The sequence below is a fragment of the Canis lupus genome, chromosome 9 (genome assembly GCF_011100685.1).
Source record: "Canis lupus familiaris isolate Mischka breed German Shepherd chromosome 9, alternate assembly UU_Cfam_GSD_1.0, whole genome shotgun sequence".
NCBI classification, from domain to species: domain Eukaryota; kingdom Metazoa; phylum Chordata; class Mammalia; order Carnivora; family Canidae; genus Canis; species Canis lupus.
Genome location: NC_049230.1, coordinates 60,355,629 through 60,373,825, shown reverse-complemented (window position 1 = coordinate 60,373,825; position 18,197 = coordinate 60,355,629). Strand labels below are relative to the sequence as shown.

The window sequence follows — 18,197 nt, the reverse complement described above, 5'->3', positions numbered from 1 at the left end:
ACTCCATTGTAGGGGCATATACCACATTTTATTTATCCATTCCTAAGTTGATGAACATTTTAGTTGTTTCCACTTTTTGGCTCTGAGGAATAATGCTGCTGCTATAAACGTCTTTGTAAAAAATAAAAAAATAAAAAATAAACGTCATCGCACAGACTTTTGTGTAAATATATTTTTAGTTCTCTTGGGTATATATACAAGAGTGGAGTTGCTGGGTCATATGACAGCTCTGTTTAACTTTTTGAGGATCTGCCAAACTTTTCTATGGGGGCTGCACATTGTACATTCCTACCAATAGAGTATAAGAGTTCCAATTACTCCATCTCCTTGCCAACAGTTGGTTTTTTTTTTTTTCCAACAGTTGTTTTAGTTTATTGTTGTTATTACTACCCATCCTAGCGAGTATGAAGTGGTATTTCATTATAGTTTTGATTTATATTTCCCTCATGACTGCTGATGCTGAGCATCTTTTCATGTGTTTGTTTGGCATTTGTATATCTTTAGAACAATATCTTTTCAAGTTCTTTACCCATTTTTTAATTGAGTTGTTTGTCCTTTTGTTGAGTTGTAAGAGTTCTTTATATATTCTGGGTACTCGACTTCTAGACGTATAACTTTCATCTCATAATTGTAGAAATAGTACACATTTATTGCAAAAACTCAAACCCAACAGAAAAATAAAAAGTTCTTTTACTGTTCCCCAAATATTCTTCCATGAAGTAACATGAGTTTGGTGTATATCTTTCCGAATTATAAAAGATGCATATACAACCCTAAGTTTACATAAAAAGGATTGAATATCTGCTTTTTTTTTTTCTTTTCTTAACCATGCCTTGTGTACATCTCTTCATGGTAATCTCACTGTTTTTGCTGCTGCAGAGAAATACCCTTTTGAGATGGGTATAATACAGATAAGGAAACTGGGGCATCAGAAAGTTTTTGTTCAAGGTCACAGATCAGTAAGCAGAGGAGTCATGATTCAGACTGAATCTGTCTACTTCCAGAGCTCATGTTCTGTGTCATGTTGCTCATCGGGCTGCCGACCTGGAATCCGTCTCCTAGCTCTGTGGCCTTCTTATCTGACTGCTTTAGTGCCTCGTGGACCTTGGACCCAAGTAGTGTGTCTGATGTATATATTCCAGGAAACACCCTTTTCTTATAAACCTGCACACATGCAAGCCTTCAGCAATCCTGAAAGGGAGAAAAAAGTCCGAGAAGAATGCCTGAGGACCTCATTTGGGCTGGGGCATCCGCAAACTGCATTTGAGTCACCACAGCTGCTTTTCCCGCCCTCTCCTTCCCACCGCCTGCTTGCCATCGCTGCTAGGTCAGGGCCACTAGTTCTGCTGGCTGAGTTCCAGTTCCTTGTTTCTTCCTGCCTTCCAGGCCCTCAGGAGGCCTCCCTGCACTATTAGGGGGCCTACCTCCTCCCCGGTGTCGTGGCTTCCCATCTAGCCTGCAGCTTTTCAGGCACGCCTCCTACTATTTCAGGATCCATGTGTGTGAAACGGGGACTCCCTCCTGGCACATACGTGGGGCTGAAACACGTAAACAAGTGCAGTCAGGATTCCAGAGAGGAGCATGGACGGAGGAGAAAGTGCCACCAATAACTATGCAAAAGCTGCACCCCAAAGGACAGACTCTTCTGCCTACCTCTCTGTCCTCCTCACTTTGTGTCCTGCACCTATGTATGGAATGTGGCAACCCACTGCTATAGGTCAGATCACTTTTCCATTGCAGTCCTCTAAGGACCCGCTCTCTCCTTTCACCCCATTGCACTTGGACTTCTAAGGGAGCTGGAGGAATAGTAATGAACTATATATCTAAGCAGGCCTTAATGCAGGAGCCATGCTGTTTTTACCACTTCCACTAGTAAGAATAGCTGCTTTGATTTGTCTAGCACCAACAAGGGAGATCTGGAATGCAAGGGTCAACTGCCTTGGGCTCACATCCCAGATCTGCTAGGAACTTGTCATGTGGCCTCGGGCAGGTTACGTGATCTGTCTGAGCCTCCCTTTTCTTATCTGTAAAGCCAGGTAAGAGTGTCACTATGTCTTGGGATTCACAGAGCTAACGCCCAGAGAGTGCATTATCAGCTCAGGGCCTGGCACAGGGAACAAGCTCTGCAAATGTCAGGTATCATTATTATTGAAGGGGAGCAGATGCCATCTGAGTCAGATGTCTAGGCAAATGCAAGCATGCTTTTAGTATGACAGTAACAGGGTTCTTCCTTACCTCACTGTCGCACTTTATTTTCTTCATAGCACTCACATTTCATTTTTTATACTTAATTTGTTTCTCTCTTTCACTAGAACATGGATGCGAGTTGCTCTGTCAGTTTCATTCGTTGCTGTATCCCTAGCCTCAGAACAGGGCCTCGTGGGGATCCCTGGGTGGCTCAGCGGTTTAGCGCCTGCCTTCGGCCCAGGCCGTGATCCTGGGGTCCCCGGATCGAATCCCACATCGGGCTCCCTGCATGGGGCCTGCTCCTCCCTCTGCCTGGGTCTCTGCTTCTCTCTCTATCTCTCATGAATGAATAAATAAAATCTTAAAGAAAAAAAAAGAACAGGGCCTCGTGTGTAGTAAGAATGTAAAAATGCCATCAGGGTTTATGGAATAGATGAATACGAGCACTTACTATAGCCTAAACTGCTATTCCAGGTGCTATTTGTATTCACTGTGATAGATCCCTAACAATCTTTTGAGGTAGGTATACAGTTACTCCTTTTTTACGGATGAAGAAACCAAGTCCTAGGGGAATGGTGTTCTCTGTGCCCAATGTCACAAGTTAGTAAGTGGAAAAGCAGTCAGTCTTTCTCAGAGCCAGGGCTTGTACCCCTTCTGCTGTGCTCTGTCAGTAGCAAACACCATCAGTATTTTTATTACTGACAGCTTGACAGCTTTTGAATAGTTAATACGTAATAGGCAGAGTTCCTTAACCATCTGCTCCTTTGCTCCTCACACTCACTCTGGAAGAAAGGTTGTGTTGTTATTACTCCCCTTCATTTGACAGTTGAGGAAATAATAACAATAATAATGTTTATTGAGCATCACCATGTGCTGGCACATGTATTACTTTGAGTTAATGGTAATATACACATTTGACAGATGAGGAAACTGAGGCAAAGAGGTAAAATTAATTGCCTAGGGCCACACAGCTAAGACATCTGAGCCTCAAACCCCAGCTGTCTGGCTTCGGGAACTGTTCTTCTAAGTGCTTCCCTTGATGTCTTCTCAGTTCAGAGAGGTCAAGTTACCTGTGCTCAGTCACCCAGATTATAGGTGTCACAGCCAGGATTGGAAACCAAGTCTGCCTTCATCACCAAACCTGTGTTCTTTCTCCTGTATGTGAGAGCTGAGGGAAGAGTTTCCCACATTCATCTTTGGACTTGGGTTCCATCCTGCAGGAGTGACAGGGAAGGAGACGTCGGCTGACTTAATCAAGGCCACTCTGCTAAGAATGTGAAGATGGGAGCCCCAACCTCAGCCTCCTTTCTCTCTCCATCCTGCTGGGCTGTATTTCAGCATGGTATGTCTGGCTTAGCCAGGCCTTTAAGAGTCACAGGACCATTGTCTGAAAGCAGGTGGCCAGTTGTGTCCCCAGAGAGAACTAAAGTTCCTACAGGTGGTAGAAGTCCCTCCAAAGTGCAGGTATGATTTCTTTTGGGCCAAAATGACCCCTGATGTCTTTATGAGACATTAGTGTCTGTAAAACAGGCTCATGAGCTGGGGGTGGTAGGGGTGAGGAAAGAAGGGAGGGGGAAATTATACCCATAAGCATAGGAAGTCTGGCTGGGCTACACAAACAAAAACATTTCCTTCGGGGCCAGTGGCCCCAAAGCAGTGGACAGCGCCCACCAACAAACAATAAAGTCAGGCATGTGTCTGCTGCTGATTGCGGGCTGATGCTCCTACTGGGGGGAAGTCTCCCAGAAGCCGGTGAAGAGGTGGTGGGGTTTGTCTCAGTGGAGCTGTCAGAGATGTGTTTTGATGGACGTTCCCTGGAAGTGCAGCTTCCTTCTCCCTCAGCCTGTCCCTCACAGCTGCTAGAGAACTCATGGCTCCCACTGCCCCCACTGCCTGCTTTCCTCTGTTCTTTCTTTCCCTCTCTGCTTACCATCCACTCAGCAGCCCAGGCTCAAGCCACTAAATCCTACTGATGGTTTTCTCCCTCACCATTCACATCTTGTCTATGGTAAGAGTAAGAAGGTAGCCACCTTGTAGTGAGCACCTGTCATGCACACACTTGGAGGCGGGCCAGCCCCTTGCTACCACCGTGTAATCTCAGACTTGCTTCTGCCCTCTTAATAACATTCTTCCTGCCATTTTATACACAAAGAACCAGTTTGGAGAAGTTGAGTAGCATGCTTACAATTCTGAAGCTAAAAAGTAGCAGAGCCAAGGGGATTCCAGCTTAGGTCTCCTTGGCTTTGGAGCATGTTTGTTCCACCTTTTGAAGTCCCCTCTAAGTAACCAATGTTCCTTTTGAAGTCGATTGTCTGACATCTCATAACTGGGCTTTACTGTAACTGCCCACGCTGAGCATAGCTTCCTCTGATATACACCTGGTGAATAGCTTTGTACGTGTGTCCCATTCTCCCTGAAACAATAGGAAGTATCATTCAGTTTGGGGGATTCTCTACTGTGTGAGTTACCATCAGGGCATGCCCTCTGCTTATTGTTCATGGGAACGTGCTCAAGGAATTTTGCAGGAAGGCTCCCCATCCAGGATGTTACTGGAAGACCTGCCTGGTGCAGTATGTACAAATAAGGTGTGACCCTGCCAGCTCAGCCAAAACTCCTGCCTTATGCTAGGAGGCTCTCCGACCCTAGCGGAAAAGGCTGCTGTCTTCATCATCCAGCCAAGAAACTGTTACAGGGTTAGTCCATGGCTTCCTATCTGCCTGCCTGGAGGCTCTTGGGTAAACTTTCGCCATGTGCTTAGATCTCGTTTGTACATTGCTGTCTACACAAAATACAAATCTGATCATGCTTCCTGGGCCTTACTCAAACTCATTGGACTCCATGTTGTTCTTAGGAACAATCTGCTAGGACTCTTTTTTTTTTTTTTTTAAGATTGTATTTATTTATTCATGAGAGACACACAGAGAGAGGCAGAGACACAGGCAGTGAGAGAAGCAGGCTCCCTGTGGAGAGCCTGATGCAAGACTTGATCCCGGGACCCCGGGATTACAACCTGACCCAAAGGCAGACACTCAACCACTGAGCCATCCAGGTGCCCCTGCTAGGACTCTTTTAAACTTTTTTTATCATGGTAAGATATACATAAGAAACTTAACATTATTTAAAAATGAGTAGTTCAGTGGTATTAAGTATACTTACACTGTTGTGTAACCATCTCCAGAACCCTTTTTCATTTTGCAAAACTAGAAGTCTATGGGACGCCTGGGTGGCTCAGCAGTTCAGTGCCTGCCTTCGGCTCAGGTCGTGATCCTAGGATCCAGGATTGAGTCCTGCATCGGGCTCCCTGTGAGGAGCCTGCTTCTCCCTCTGCCTATGTCTCTGCCTCTCTCTTTCTCTCTGTGTCTCTCATGAATAAATAAATAAACCTTTGAGAAAAAAAAAAAAAGAAGTCTCTGCCTATTAAACAATAACTTCCCATTCCCTTAACCCCTCATGTAGTCCCTGGAAATTGCTATTCTCCTTTCTGTCTCTGTGAATTTGACTATCCTAGATACCTTGTATAAAGTGGAGTCACATTTGTTCTTTTGAGTGGGTTATCTCACCTAGCATAATGTTTTCAGGATTCATCTATGCTATTGCGTGTCGGATTTCCTTCCTTTTCAAGGCTGAATGAAGTTGTACTGTGTGTATATACTACTCGCGCCTGTCTGTTCACTTGTCAGTGGACCTCCTGAGCCTCAGTGTGACACTGAGGGGCTTGTGTACATACTTTTGAGCTTGCCAGGCTCGCCAGCCTCCACACTTGGGATAGTCTTTCTACTCTTTGTGTCCTCAGCCTCACGGTCTGTTTCAGTCCCTCAGAGAGCAGTACCCACTTTCTGATCTGGAAAGATGCCTTTACTTGACACGGACCATTCCCGAGGGTGGGAATGATCCCCCCAGACCCTATACTCATACACATCTTAATTTAAATGTCACTTAGCTTGAATGTTCCCACATTTCATTCCTGGAGCCCCAGGGGACCTCGGTCAGATTCTCCTCTCCTGCTAATTATTTTCATAGAACTCTGTGTGTCTTTATTGTGCTTATTACGACTGTAACTTATTGATTAATTGTGCATGTGTTTGTTTAATGACTGCCTTCCTCACCAGACAGTAAACTCTTTTTTTTTTTTTTTTAATTTATTTATTTATGATAGTAACAGAGGGAGAGAGAGAGGCAGAGACACAGGCAGAGAGAAGCAGGCCCCATGCACCGAGAGCCCGACGTGGGATTCGATCCCGGGTCTCCAGGATCGCGCCCTGGGCCAAAGGCAGGCGCCAAACCGCTGCGCCACCCAGGGATCCCCAGACAGTAAACTCTTATTTGTAAATGCTACATCCCTCATGTCTGGCATTGGGGCTGGCACATAATATGTGCCCAGTAAACAGCTATTGCATGAAACTATAAACAAAATGAATGAATTAGTATTGAAAAGAGAAAATTTCAAGGCTACATGCTGGGAGCATATAGATTATAAAATGTACATGAGATGTTAAATTACTAGTAGGATCTCAAAAAGTCATCTTGCTGGAGTATTGATTGTTTGCCCTGTCATTTCTCTGTTGATAAAAACCTCCAAGAATAAACTCTTCATTATTTGAAGATGCCTCAGTGAGTGCCAACACGTAAACAGCAGCAGCAAAGGCAGCTGACATTCTCCGATTGTTTATTCTCTACTAGGCTTTTGTACTGTGTACACCCTATGTATTCTCTCATGAAATCCTCACATGACCTCTAAAAGGTAGATGGTGGGGTGTTTTTGTTTGTTTGATTTTAATTTCTATTTCCAGATGAGAAGACCAAAGCCCTGGGAGTTTAAATGATTTACTTGAGGTCCCTCAGCCAGCTAGTGGTAGGCCCAGGAGTAGAGGGGGTCAGAGCAGACTAAGCTTTGGAGGCCTGGGATAGAGCATCAGCCTTCCCCCTAGTACCTTTCCCCTCATTAGCTGGAAGAGCTCTCTTTTTATCTGTTTTATACATTAGAATTGGAGCCTCTGCCTTGGTTTTCTTTGAAGCCAGAGTTTGTGGCTACAGAAGAATTTGAAAAGTCCAGGCCTGCAGAACAAATTTGACCTTTGCAGCTTTCTGCCCTCCCACCACTAGATATCCTACTGTGCTTCTGCCTGAAATGCCCTCTCTTTTCTTCTGCCATGGACCAGAATGCTTCTAAGGCATATTCCAAATCTAGAGGCAGAATGAGTTGTACTCTTCTGCTTGCTCCTCCTGTGGAAGGCCCACCCCTCAGTCCTAGCAGCACTCAGGCTCTTTCTAAGTTAAATGGCTGATGAGTTTGTCTCCACCGCTGGGCTGAGCCTCTGGGGAAGTTGGACCAGGCCTGCCTTCTCTCCGGAGCTCCTCTGCCTGGCGCGGGATCTGGCACAGAACTCAGGAGCCTCAGCCAGTGCCTGATGAATGAATGAATGCACGCCAAGTGCAGAGCGAGTACTCAGCACTAACTGGCTGAGTGCAGAAGCCTGAGTACAAACTAGCGTGTGCTCAGAGAACTCCATGAATGCGAGATGGAGATGATCAGATGTATTAATCACTGGTTTGGAAAGGAATTAAAATATTTCCATAATATAGTATGATTCTTTTCTAAAACAGATGTGCCCTCATTGTTTCATGAGGAAGTAATTAAGTGTATTTGATTAAAACATTCATAATCGCTATCATTTATTCAAGGCTACTATATGCTGCTGTCTTTTATTGGTGCTTTATATATGTTGTGTCTGCTTCTCCCTGTCTCCCTGGGAGGGTTTTTATTGTCTCCATTTTAGAGATGAGGAATCTGAGGCTCAGAGAGATTAAGTCACTTGTCCAAGGATACTCAGCTTCTGAGTGATAGATATGAGAATGCAACAGGCCTGGCTGACTTGAAACCAGTGCCTTTCTGTCACCCCAACTACTTCTGAACTTGTGTTTGAGAGACCTTTCAGCCCAGCACCCTGAACCAGCATGCATATTCCTTTCTTCCTCTCAGCCCTCTCTGTGTCTGCCCCTGCCACCCCCCACTCCGCTTTCCATTTCCTTAGATTATTGCCTCCCTTGCATCCTGAAACTGAAATGTTTTTGTTACTGTCAATAATTGGATACTATTATGTGTGGAAGCTGTCTGGTGTCAATAGTATACTAATGTCACACTTGTATTAGTAAATACAAAATAATATGTTGTTATAAAGCCAAATTATATATATTACGATTTTCTTTATACAGCCTTTTACTCCTAAGATTTCTTTGAGTCCCAATTTAAATGTTTTTTTTTTTTTTTAAATACGGGTTTTGTCTTCCTGTAAAGTGTAAACATAACAATGTAGTGAAAAGAAAGTCAATTTTTTATTTTATTAAAGGTTGTCTAAACAGTGGAATACCCATTTCAAATTATATATGGAATAAAAGATTGAAATATCTCTCTTTAGAGAAGTTTAAGAGGTTTCTTACAGACTTAGATTCATTAATTTTCTCCCCCTCCTAGTATTTCAGCAGGATTAAGTTTTTTGAATCAGTGGATCAAGTTTAAATTTCCCTGTTCCTTCCTTATACTGACATATGCTTTGGCAGAACAAAAAAGAGACCTAAAATGTCAGCCTGATTTTTGTTCAATGAATTAAAAACCATAAAAGTAACAAGATCTGATCCAAATCCCTAAACTCCTGACATGGTGGTTTTGTCCTTTTCAGTCCCAAGATTCATATTACTGACTTTGAAAAGCTTTCTGCCTGAAAGCAGAAGTGATGGCAGCAGTGCATAATTTATTTGAAATAGATTGCAAGGGGTGGGCAGCACAGAGTAGTGGAAAGCATGTAGGCCAGAGAGATCTGGATTTGAATCCCTGTCCTGTCACTCAAGCCCATGGGCAAGTTACTCAACATCTGTGCGCCTCAATTTCCTCATTGGAAAATGGGAGGGGGATGAGAATCTAGCTGGAAAAGTTGTTGCGGGGGTCTGTGAGGTACTGTACTTACAGTACTCACCTGGCATAGACAGGCTTAATAATGGCAGTAATCAGGATTATTTCTATTTTGAGAATACCTTCAAATAACTGAATCCAGAAGGACTGATTTATAATGCAGACATCTGCTTTGTCTTCAGAGCTCATCTTCCCTCAAAATTCTTTGATTTTTTTTTTTTTTCTCATCTTGGCGGAGAGAAGAATAGCAGGTAGATGCCACTAAATCTTTAACACCTGTTTGTCACTGTTTCACATGGAACATATACCTAGAACTTGCTCGTCCTTACCAAGCAAGAACCACACTGATTACGGTCAAGAACCGTAACCCAGTGATGTCTATTTCAGGACCCAAGGAGCCGAGGAATTTTGTCTTACTAAGACTGTTGGCATTTGAGACAGGTCAGCCTGGGTTTGGCCCCAAACTTCTTGGGCCTCATTTTCTTCATCTGTAAAATGGGGCTCATGTTCTTGCAAGAACCTCCATGATATGGATTTCCAGCTTCTTTTCTTGTTACTCTCTTGTTATCTGTCCTGCAGTAACTCCTTGGATGCAACATGGTCTCTTTGCGGCTTAAAGCCTTTGTATGTGCTCTTTCTTCCTCCTGGAAGCCCTCCTTGCCATGCCAGCTCAGGCAACCTACATTTGTTCTTCAGATCCTAGTGTGCGTATTAGTCAGGACAGGATGGGCTGTGCTGCAGTAACAGGCAACCCCAGAGTCTCCATGGCTTATCACAGAAATCCGCTTCTTGCTCAGGCTGTGTGATGGGCGCTGTTTATCATGGTCACTCTGGGACCCAAGCTGATGGGAGGAGCTCTGTATCCACTTGTATTGCAGCCAACAGAAGCAAATGTGGGGTAGCACACACCAGCTCCTAGCACTCCTGCCCTGAGGTGACACCCCCATTTCTGCTCACATTTCATTGAGCAAAGCGAATTGTGGTACCACACCAAACTTTAGAGCCAATAGGGAAAATATCTTTCTACTGGAAGGAGTAAGAACCAAACCACTAGTAAGTGACCTGAAGACTACCCCATTTAGAGATTATTTCTTCAGGAGGGTCTCCCCTTTCTTGCCCCCTGCCCCAACTCGGACAGTTGCTGATGAGTCCATGTAGCTGCTTTAGTGCTCCTGTGACACCTTGTACTTCTCTGCTTCCCTTCCCACACTCATTGTGTCTCCTTCCTTGCCTCTCTCCCTGACTGAGCTCCCTAAGAGCAGAACAAAGGTCAGTTGGTCAGTGTTCACTGTGTTACCCTCACGCCCACCCCTGGTTGTGATAGGTAAGTAGGTCCTCATTATCTAGAGGACAAGGAAACAAAGGTAGAACAAACGTGCATGCGGGGCGACTGCTGGGTCGTTGTGATGAGTAAATGTAAAATAAGAATAATAATAAGTGCCTTGTGTAGTTGTAAGAGCCAGCTTATAAAGTGCCTGTGCCAGGGGTTTGTAGCAGGCCCTCCAAGTACTCATGGTGGTGATACAATGAGAAAGGAAGCGGTAGAAATAACTGATGTTTGGCAAGTACTCACATGTGCCAGACCCTCCCATGGCTTCTTTGTGGAAGTTAACTGACGTGGCGGTTCTCATGTGTTAGGGCTCATGTTGCATCTTGGTCAGTTTTGAGGCTATTCATAAGTAGTTTACTATAATAATTAGTAAGATTCTGAGGATAGCTACTTATTTTGGGTGACTTAGAGATTTTTTATTTTAATGAAAGATACTGCTTTTTTTTTTTAAGATTTTAAAAATTTATTCATGAAAGAGACACACAGAGAGGGGCAGAGACACAGGCAGAGGGAGAAGCAGGCTCCCTGTGGAGACCCTGATGCAAGACTGGATCCCAGGACCCCGGGATCACGACCTGAGCTGAAGGCAGACACTCAACCACTGAGCCACCCAGGAGTCCTGGGTGATTTAGAGATTTATTGGCGCGCTTTCTATAGCCTCATGTGCTCATTTGTGCTACATCTTTAGTGGGAGAGAATGGTTATAGAGTTAAAGCTAACAATTGCTGCCTGTCAGCATTGAGCACTTAACATGGACCATGGTCAGCGCTAAACAGTTGATGTACACTGTCTCCTCTGTATGGGGACTCTGACGAGACAAGTCAGTTATGCATACAGTAATGGTGTGGCCAGGATGCCCTGACTCAAGCTTTTAAGCAGTCCTCACCTCCCTCACCAGGAACTTACTTAGCCCTGAGCACACCTGTGGGCATCGTTTGGGAACGTCAAGATCACCATTGACAGAGAGCAAAGCTACTCCCTGCTGAGCAAGTAGACACAGTGATGTTAAATTCTCGGCCAGCAGCTCACGTATAGGATGATTTTATTGAATATTTTTTTGTTTTGTTTTATCAGAGTAACGAGGGAGCACAGGGAAATGATGGTGAAACTGGCCAAACAGAACACCAACAAGGCCAAGGATTCTTTACGGAAGGTTCGTACCAATGCAATGAATAAGCTGAAGAAATCAAAGGACAAGGTCTCGGAGGACACCATTAGGCTCATAGAAAAACAGGTACTGTTGCCAGCATCTGTGGTACGTATGTGTCTGACCCAGGGAACCACTTGTTCATGTCTGAAGAGAGGGAGAGTACAACAGAATACCCCTGACTCTTTCCTTGGCACGATCAGGATTGACTGAGCCTCTGTTTCTGGGCTTAGCCATCGGAACATGGAGGAAGGGACGATGCCATGGACTCTACTCTGCTGGGCTCCAGACTCCGTGCTGAATGCTTTCTATCATTTCATGTATCCTTGTCGCTACAAAGTTGTGAGGAGAGTGAGGTTCAGAGAAGCTAACTAACTTGCTCCAAGTCACACTGCTGGTCAGTTAGAAATGGATCCCAACGCAGGCAGACTAACTTCAGAGCCTGGATGCAAATGCTTTCGCGCGCGCGCACGTGTGTGTGTGTGTGTGTGTGTGTGTGTGTGTGTGTGTGGGTTGGGGGGGTTGCTCTTCTGAGTGCTGGACTCTGAGTGAGGACTTAGCAGTGTTCTTACTGCACCGAGTAGCGGCACTTGAACAAAGTGCTATAAGATAGTGAAGGATGGGGGTGGGTAGAATAACACGGGCAAAGGTACTGTGTAAAAGAATGTATGCAGGTGGGTAATTGTAGTGTGAACACTGGCTGAGGCTTGGGAGCGGATGGATGTGGCAGCTAATTCATAGCAGGGCTTGAAAACCAGGCTGAGCAGCTTGGACTCCAGCCTGTCCAGACACTCCCATGCTGGCTATGCAGGTCTGTCAGTCATCTGTGGGCACAGTAATGCTGTGACCACCTCAAAACTCAGTGATCTACAGTATCAGCCTTTATTTCTTAGTCTCATTTCTGTGGCTCAGCTGGGGAGTCACTGTTCTAGGCTGGGCTCAGTGGGTTTGCTCTAAATGTTAGATTGGGTTCAGATCTGCTATCTCTGTCCCTCAATCTTCTGGAGTCAACAGGCTTCCTAGGACACCTTTCAACAGCAGATGCCAACAGATTAAGCCCAACCATTCAAATACATTTGAAGCACCTGCTCTTGGCACATCCCACTGGCCAAGCAAATCATATGGGCCAAGCCCAGTGTCACCAGCACAGGGAAATATATATGTTTGTGGAAGTCTAGGGGAGGGTGTGAATATTTGTTGAACAGTAATCAAATCTACCACAGTATCACAATCACTTAAGGATCTTATAAAAATACAGGTTTCTGTGGCTCCATACCCAGAGATTGAGTCAGTGAGTCTGGTGTGGGGCCTACAGATTATTTTTAGATTCTCCCCAGGTGATTCTGATACATTAACTCCCTGGAAAGACTTTTTTCCAGACTGGGGAGATCACATCTGTGTTCATGAGAGATGACTGTGTTGGCTGGGTAGAAAACAGGTTGTGGAGGCCGGGAGGCCAGGGAGGCTGTTGCAGAAATCCATCCAGGAAATGGTGGCTTGAACCTGAGTGGTACCAGTGGAATTAAAATAGGAAGATGAATTTAGCAGTACTTAGGAGGTAGAATGATATTTAGCATGAAATTAAAGGCTTACCCAAAGCTTCTGCATTCACATTTTTTAAGGAAGATTAAACATGAATGTGGGCAGGATGGAGAGTAAGGAGGCTAGAGGCTGGAGGCAAGGAGCATGAGCGCTGTTAGGGAGACATCTGGAGAAGGCCGTAAATTGACTAACCGCTCCCTTCTCTTGGACCAGCAGTTAGAATGACAGTTGTAGGCCAGCCCTAGCAATCACCCAGGAAAACATTTAGGATGCCTGGGCTCTGCTCCTCATTCACTGAGTTTTAGTAGGTTTCCCCAGGAATGTATATTTTTAAAAAGCTCCCAGATAATTCTGCAAAAGCCAACACAGATGGTAATTAATAACCTAGAAGCCTAATGGTGTATCCCTGTGATGTTACCAGAGTTGCATCAAGGTGGTTCTGCACTTGATGTCCTGTGACCTTGGGGATGCTACCTGACTGCTTGAAGTCTGCTTGTTCTGTAAAAAAGGGTTTGTAATTCCTAGCTTAAAAGATTGCTGTAGACATGCTAGAGTTCTACACCATTAGAGTATCTGACACCTGGCCCCGCCTGACCCTCAGAGCTCCCTTCCTGCCTTCATTGTGGCCTCTTCTTTCCCTGCATCAGCTAAAAGAGGTTCCTAGATGAGGCTGGTCTTTTCTGAGCACTAGTCAGGCCTTGTAGGAGTCTGTCCTTGGTCCCAGGTGGTCATCTCCCCAGGATATTCCATCTCTGCAGTCCACCCTTGACCTGTTCCTTGCTTCCTCACAGTAAACCCTTGGACCTCAGGAACGTGCCAGGCACTTCTCACTCAGCAAGACTGGGCCTCTGCGTCAGGGACCAGAGCCCATGTCCATGTACGCTGAAGAGGGAAGAATGATCAGATAAGCAGTATACCCTTGATCAAACACACTGACAAAGACATTGCTAGAAGCTTTCACATTAGCACCTGGCTTTTCACCTTCCTTTTCAGATTAGATTTGTTTCTTCTATGCTTATTGCTATTGATTATTATTATCTTTCGAAATGAAAATGACTATTAGTTTTTTCTGATACTAAGCTATGCATGGTAGTATAATATTTTTTTTTAATGAAGAAGAAAGTAATTGAAATTTCATCACCCAGAGATGACCATTGGTAACATTCTAGTGCAGATCTGCACATTTTCTCCGTGATGGCATGCGTAATACTAGAAAATAAAAGATCACAGTGTATGTACATAACATATCCTGTGCAGCAATCTTTATTAAGATATTCTCATTTAAACATGAGTTCTTACCATTAGTGTTAATAACTGCCTTTATTATCTATCATAAGTGGAGTAAGAAAATCTTTAGGAGACAGACTTGTGCACACTTTATTTTGTCCTTTTTTCCTGCCAGGAGGCACTGAGCTGGAGTTTTGGGTCTGTGGTTTTTGTTTTCATTTTTAAAATAAGCAAGGCAGGGGGTTGATTGTTGTTTTATCAAGGTTTTTAAAAATTTATTTGTTTACTTTGTTCCTGATTATCAAAGTAATGTATGCTCACTGTAGAAAACAGGGAGAGTTCAGAAGACTGTTTTAAAAAAAAAAATGGGGAAAAGTTCACACCATAAGCCCACATTGCAGAAGCAACTGCTGTTAATATTTTGGAGTATTTGTGCTTTCCCTCTTTTTTTTTTTTTTTAACTACCTAGTTTGTAACGTATCTGAGGATATGTAGTATGCATATGGTTCTGTACTCAGCTTTTTATTTTCTGTTTAGGATTAAACCATTAGCATTTTCTCGTGTCTTAAAAAACTGTCTGTAAACAGCCATTTCTGATGGTTAGAGAATAGTCCGTCTTGTGGTTATACCATAATTCACTTTCATAGGCCTCTTGTTGGACATTTTGTTTGTTTAAACTTTTTTGTTATAAATAAGGTTGCAGTGAATATTTTTATACATAAATTTTTGTTAAGATGATTTCCCTGGGATAAAGTCCAAACTGTGGAATTATTGCACATTGGGAATACATATTCTTAAGATTCTTGGTATGTGCTGCCTAAATCACTCACAGGGGTTTCAGAATGTATGATGTTTTTGTTTTTGTTTTTTAATTTTGCCTTTTCTAATCCCTAACATTTGAACTCAGAAATTTTTTTTAAGATTTTATTTATTTACTTGAGAGAGAGCGAGAGTGAGCATGAGCAGGGGGAGAGGCAAAGGGAGAGAGAAAGGGAGAAGCAGACTCTCCACTGATCAGGGAACCCAATATATAGGGAGTCCGATGTGAGGCTCCATCCCAGGACCCTGGCATCATGACCTGAGCTGAAGGCAGATGCTTACCTGACTGAGCCACCTAGGCATCCCTTGAACCCAGAATTTTTAATGTGAGTTTGAAATGATGCTTATCTTGGAAGATTTGTCTTTACTTCTATACTCCACAAAAAATATTCAGTTATTTTTTATATAACTCTATACAACCTTTCAAAAGGATAATATAGCAGTATATACCAAATTCCATACATTTCTGACTCAGTGGCTAAAGAATTTATTCAAAATAAATTGTCAAGAATCTTACCTATTATCTGTTAATGTATTATATACATAATAGTTGAAAATTAGAAACTGTCTAAATTTCTGACAGTGGGAACATAAATTCTTCTACATCCATTTACTGGAATCTCTATATAGAGACAGTTATAAAAACATTTTGCAGGGGCACGTGGGTGGAACAGTCAATTAAGCGTCTGATTCTTGATTTTGGCTCAGGTTGTAATGTGAGGGTCTGGAGATTGAGCACCAAGTTGGGTTCTACACCCAGTGTGGAGCCTGCTTAAGACTCTCTCCTTCTCCCTCTGCACCTCCCCACAGCTCGCTCTCTTTCAAATAGATCTTTTTAAAAAATATATTGCAGAAATAAGTTTCTTTTGGAATTTATTTTTTTAAGGTAGGTTACATAACAGTATAATAATATGATTCCATTTTTATAATGAAAATCTTCATGTACATGAAAGGATTGGCAGCTTAGTTTGGAGCGCCTAGCTGGCTTAGTCGGTAGAGCATGAAGCTCTTGATCTTGGGGTTGTGAGTTCGAGCCCCACATTGGTTGTAGAGATTACTTAAAATCTTAAAAAAAAAAAAGATTGGCAGCGTATCCACTTGAGAATATTAATAGTGGTCATTTCAGGCAATGGGATTATGAACAATTTAAATATTATTCTTTATGGGATTTTTTTTTACATTCCAAAATTCTTTTGAGGTCGGATTTTTTTTTAAAAGCTGTATTATAAACATTATACAAATGTTTCTTTGGTGTATAAAAATGAAGGGATCAAGTTGTAGGTTGCATGCCTATAACCACGTCTGATCCTCACCCACCCCTACCCACCAACTTCCCCACCCAGCTGCCCAGGCCAGCTCTGCAGAAGAAGGACCGAGGCCTACCCGCTCGGGACTCTGACATCTGCCAGCCTGCTGTTTCACCTTTGCTTCAGTTTGCTATAAATGGGCCTGCTGAGCGTTAAAGCGCTTGGCAGAAATCACCAGTAATGCTGGCCAAGATCCTTTCACTGCCGCCTTTTTCTGAGAAATTGCTGCTCTGAAGTGAAGCTGGGTGCTAATGGGCAGAAGGAGGGAAGGGCTCCTAGTGGGCAGGCAAGCAGGCGGGGAGGCTGGGGTGGGTGAGGCACTGGGGGTTCTGAGCCAGGCTTTGGGGAGGATGACTTGCCACCTACCTGCCCCAGCCATGCATTGTGTGCGCCTGCCTTCCCCTTTCCTGTCTCCTCCTTTCACTTTCCTGAACCAGAAGGGAGCAAATGTGACGTTGCTGCTGCTGCTGCTGCTGGTGCCACAGCCATTGATATGGTCTTTATGAGGCAGCAGATTAAAATGGAAAGGGCTCTTGCTGTGGCGGCAGGCCTGACTGGTTCAAATTCCCAGCTCTTTCACTTCTCCGCTGCTAGGGTCAGCAAATAGCTTCACTTTTTTGAGCTTGTCTCCTCATCTATAAAGTGGGAAGAGGGGTGCTCATCTCACAGGTTTGGTGAGAGGACCAAGTGACACACATACTGAAAAGTGACTGACATGCTTGCCAGTCCTCAGTAATTGTGTCCTCAGTATGTGTCTGTCCCATTCCTTTCTCCGCCCTTCTGACTATGAATGTGGGGCTGGGATTGATTGTTGGAGTGACTCACACAGCTTGACTGGAGTGAGGAAGGACCAGGCCAGGTGCTGGGGACTCATCAAAGGCAATCAGGGTGGGTAAGTTCCTGGCTCAGTCACACTACTGACTTTTTAATGTGATTTTGGGCAGGTTAGTTAACATTTTATGCCTTGGTTTACTCTTCTGTAAAATGGAGATAATACCTGTTCTCACCTGCCTTATAGAAGTTACGTGTAATTGTTGGATTTGAGTGAAATAACAGAGGACAAAACCCCTTTGCATGCCATGAACGACTGTGCAACTGTCAGGATAAATGGTTAAATATTCAGTGTTTTAAAGGGGCATAATAGCATTTCATATGTTTTGAAGAAAGTGTGAAATAAGTCATATAAAGTTTTTAGCTCAGTGTCTGGCATGTAGTAATACTAGGTAAGAGGGAACTGTTGCTGGTGCTGTTGTCATTGTTGTTAATCATCATTATTTTTTTTAAGATTATTTATTTATTTATTTATTTATTTATTTATTTATTTATTTATTTATTTATTTATTTATTTATTTATTTATTTATTTATTTATTTATTTTAGAGAGAGGGAGAGAGAATGTCCAAGCAGGGGGAAGGGCAGAAGGAGAGGAAGAGAGAGAATCTCAAGCAGACTCCCCGAATAGGGAGCCTGACTTGGAGCTCCATCCCACGACCCTGAGATTATGACCTGAGCCAAAATCAAGAGTCGGGTGTTCAACTGACTAAGCCACCCAGGCAGGCACCCCATGTTAATCATCATTATTTTAAGAAGTCTGATAAAGATGAAAAAGATGAACTTACAGGCAGACTGTCCTCAAGGGCACTTTGTGCCTATAATTTGGTAGAAAGTTAGTAAATATTTTCATTAATTGATTAATTTGAAAAGAAGTCAGGAAGTGATAATAAAAATCAGA

General features: G+C 43.5%; 1 protein-coding gene across 4 annotated transcripts in view; it reads left to right on the top strand.

Annotated features, from left to right (window-relative positions):
* MRRF (mitochondrial ribosome recycling factor) overlaps nt 1-18,197 on the top strand; it is a 58,026-nt gene that overhangs the window by 35,040 nt on the left and 4,789 nt on the right. For all 4 annotated transcript variants that reach the window (XR_005365022.1, XR_005365021.1, XM_038549455.1 and 1 more), the window contains one exon: nt 11,499-11,658. Coding sequence is in view for 2 of the 4 variants with exons in the window: in XM_038549455.1 (XP_038405383.1) it covers nt 11,499-11,658 (160 nt within the window). In the remaining 2 variants the exon portion in view is untranslated. The remainder of the gene's footprint in view (nt 1-11,498; nt 11,659-18,197) is intronic.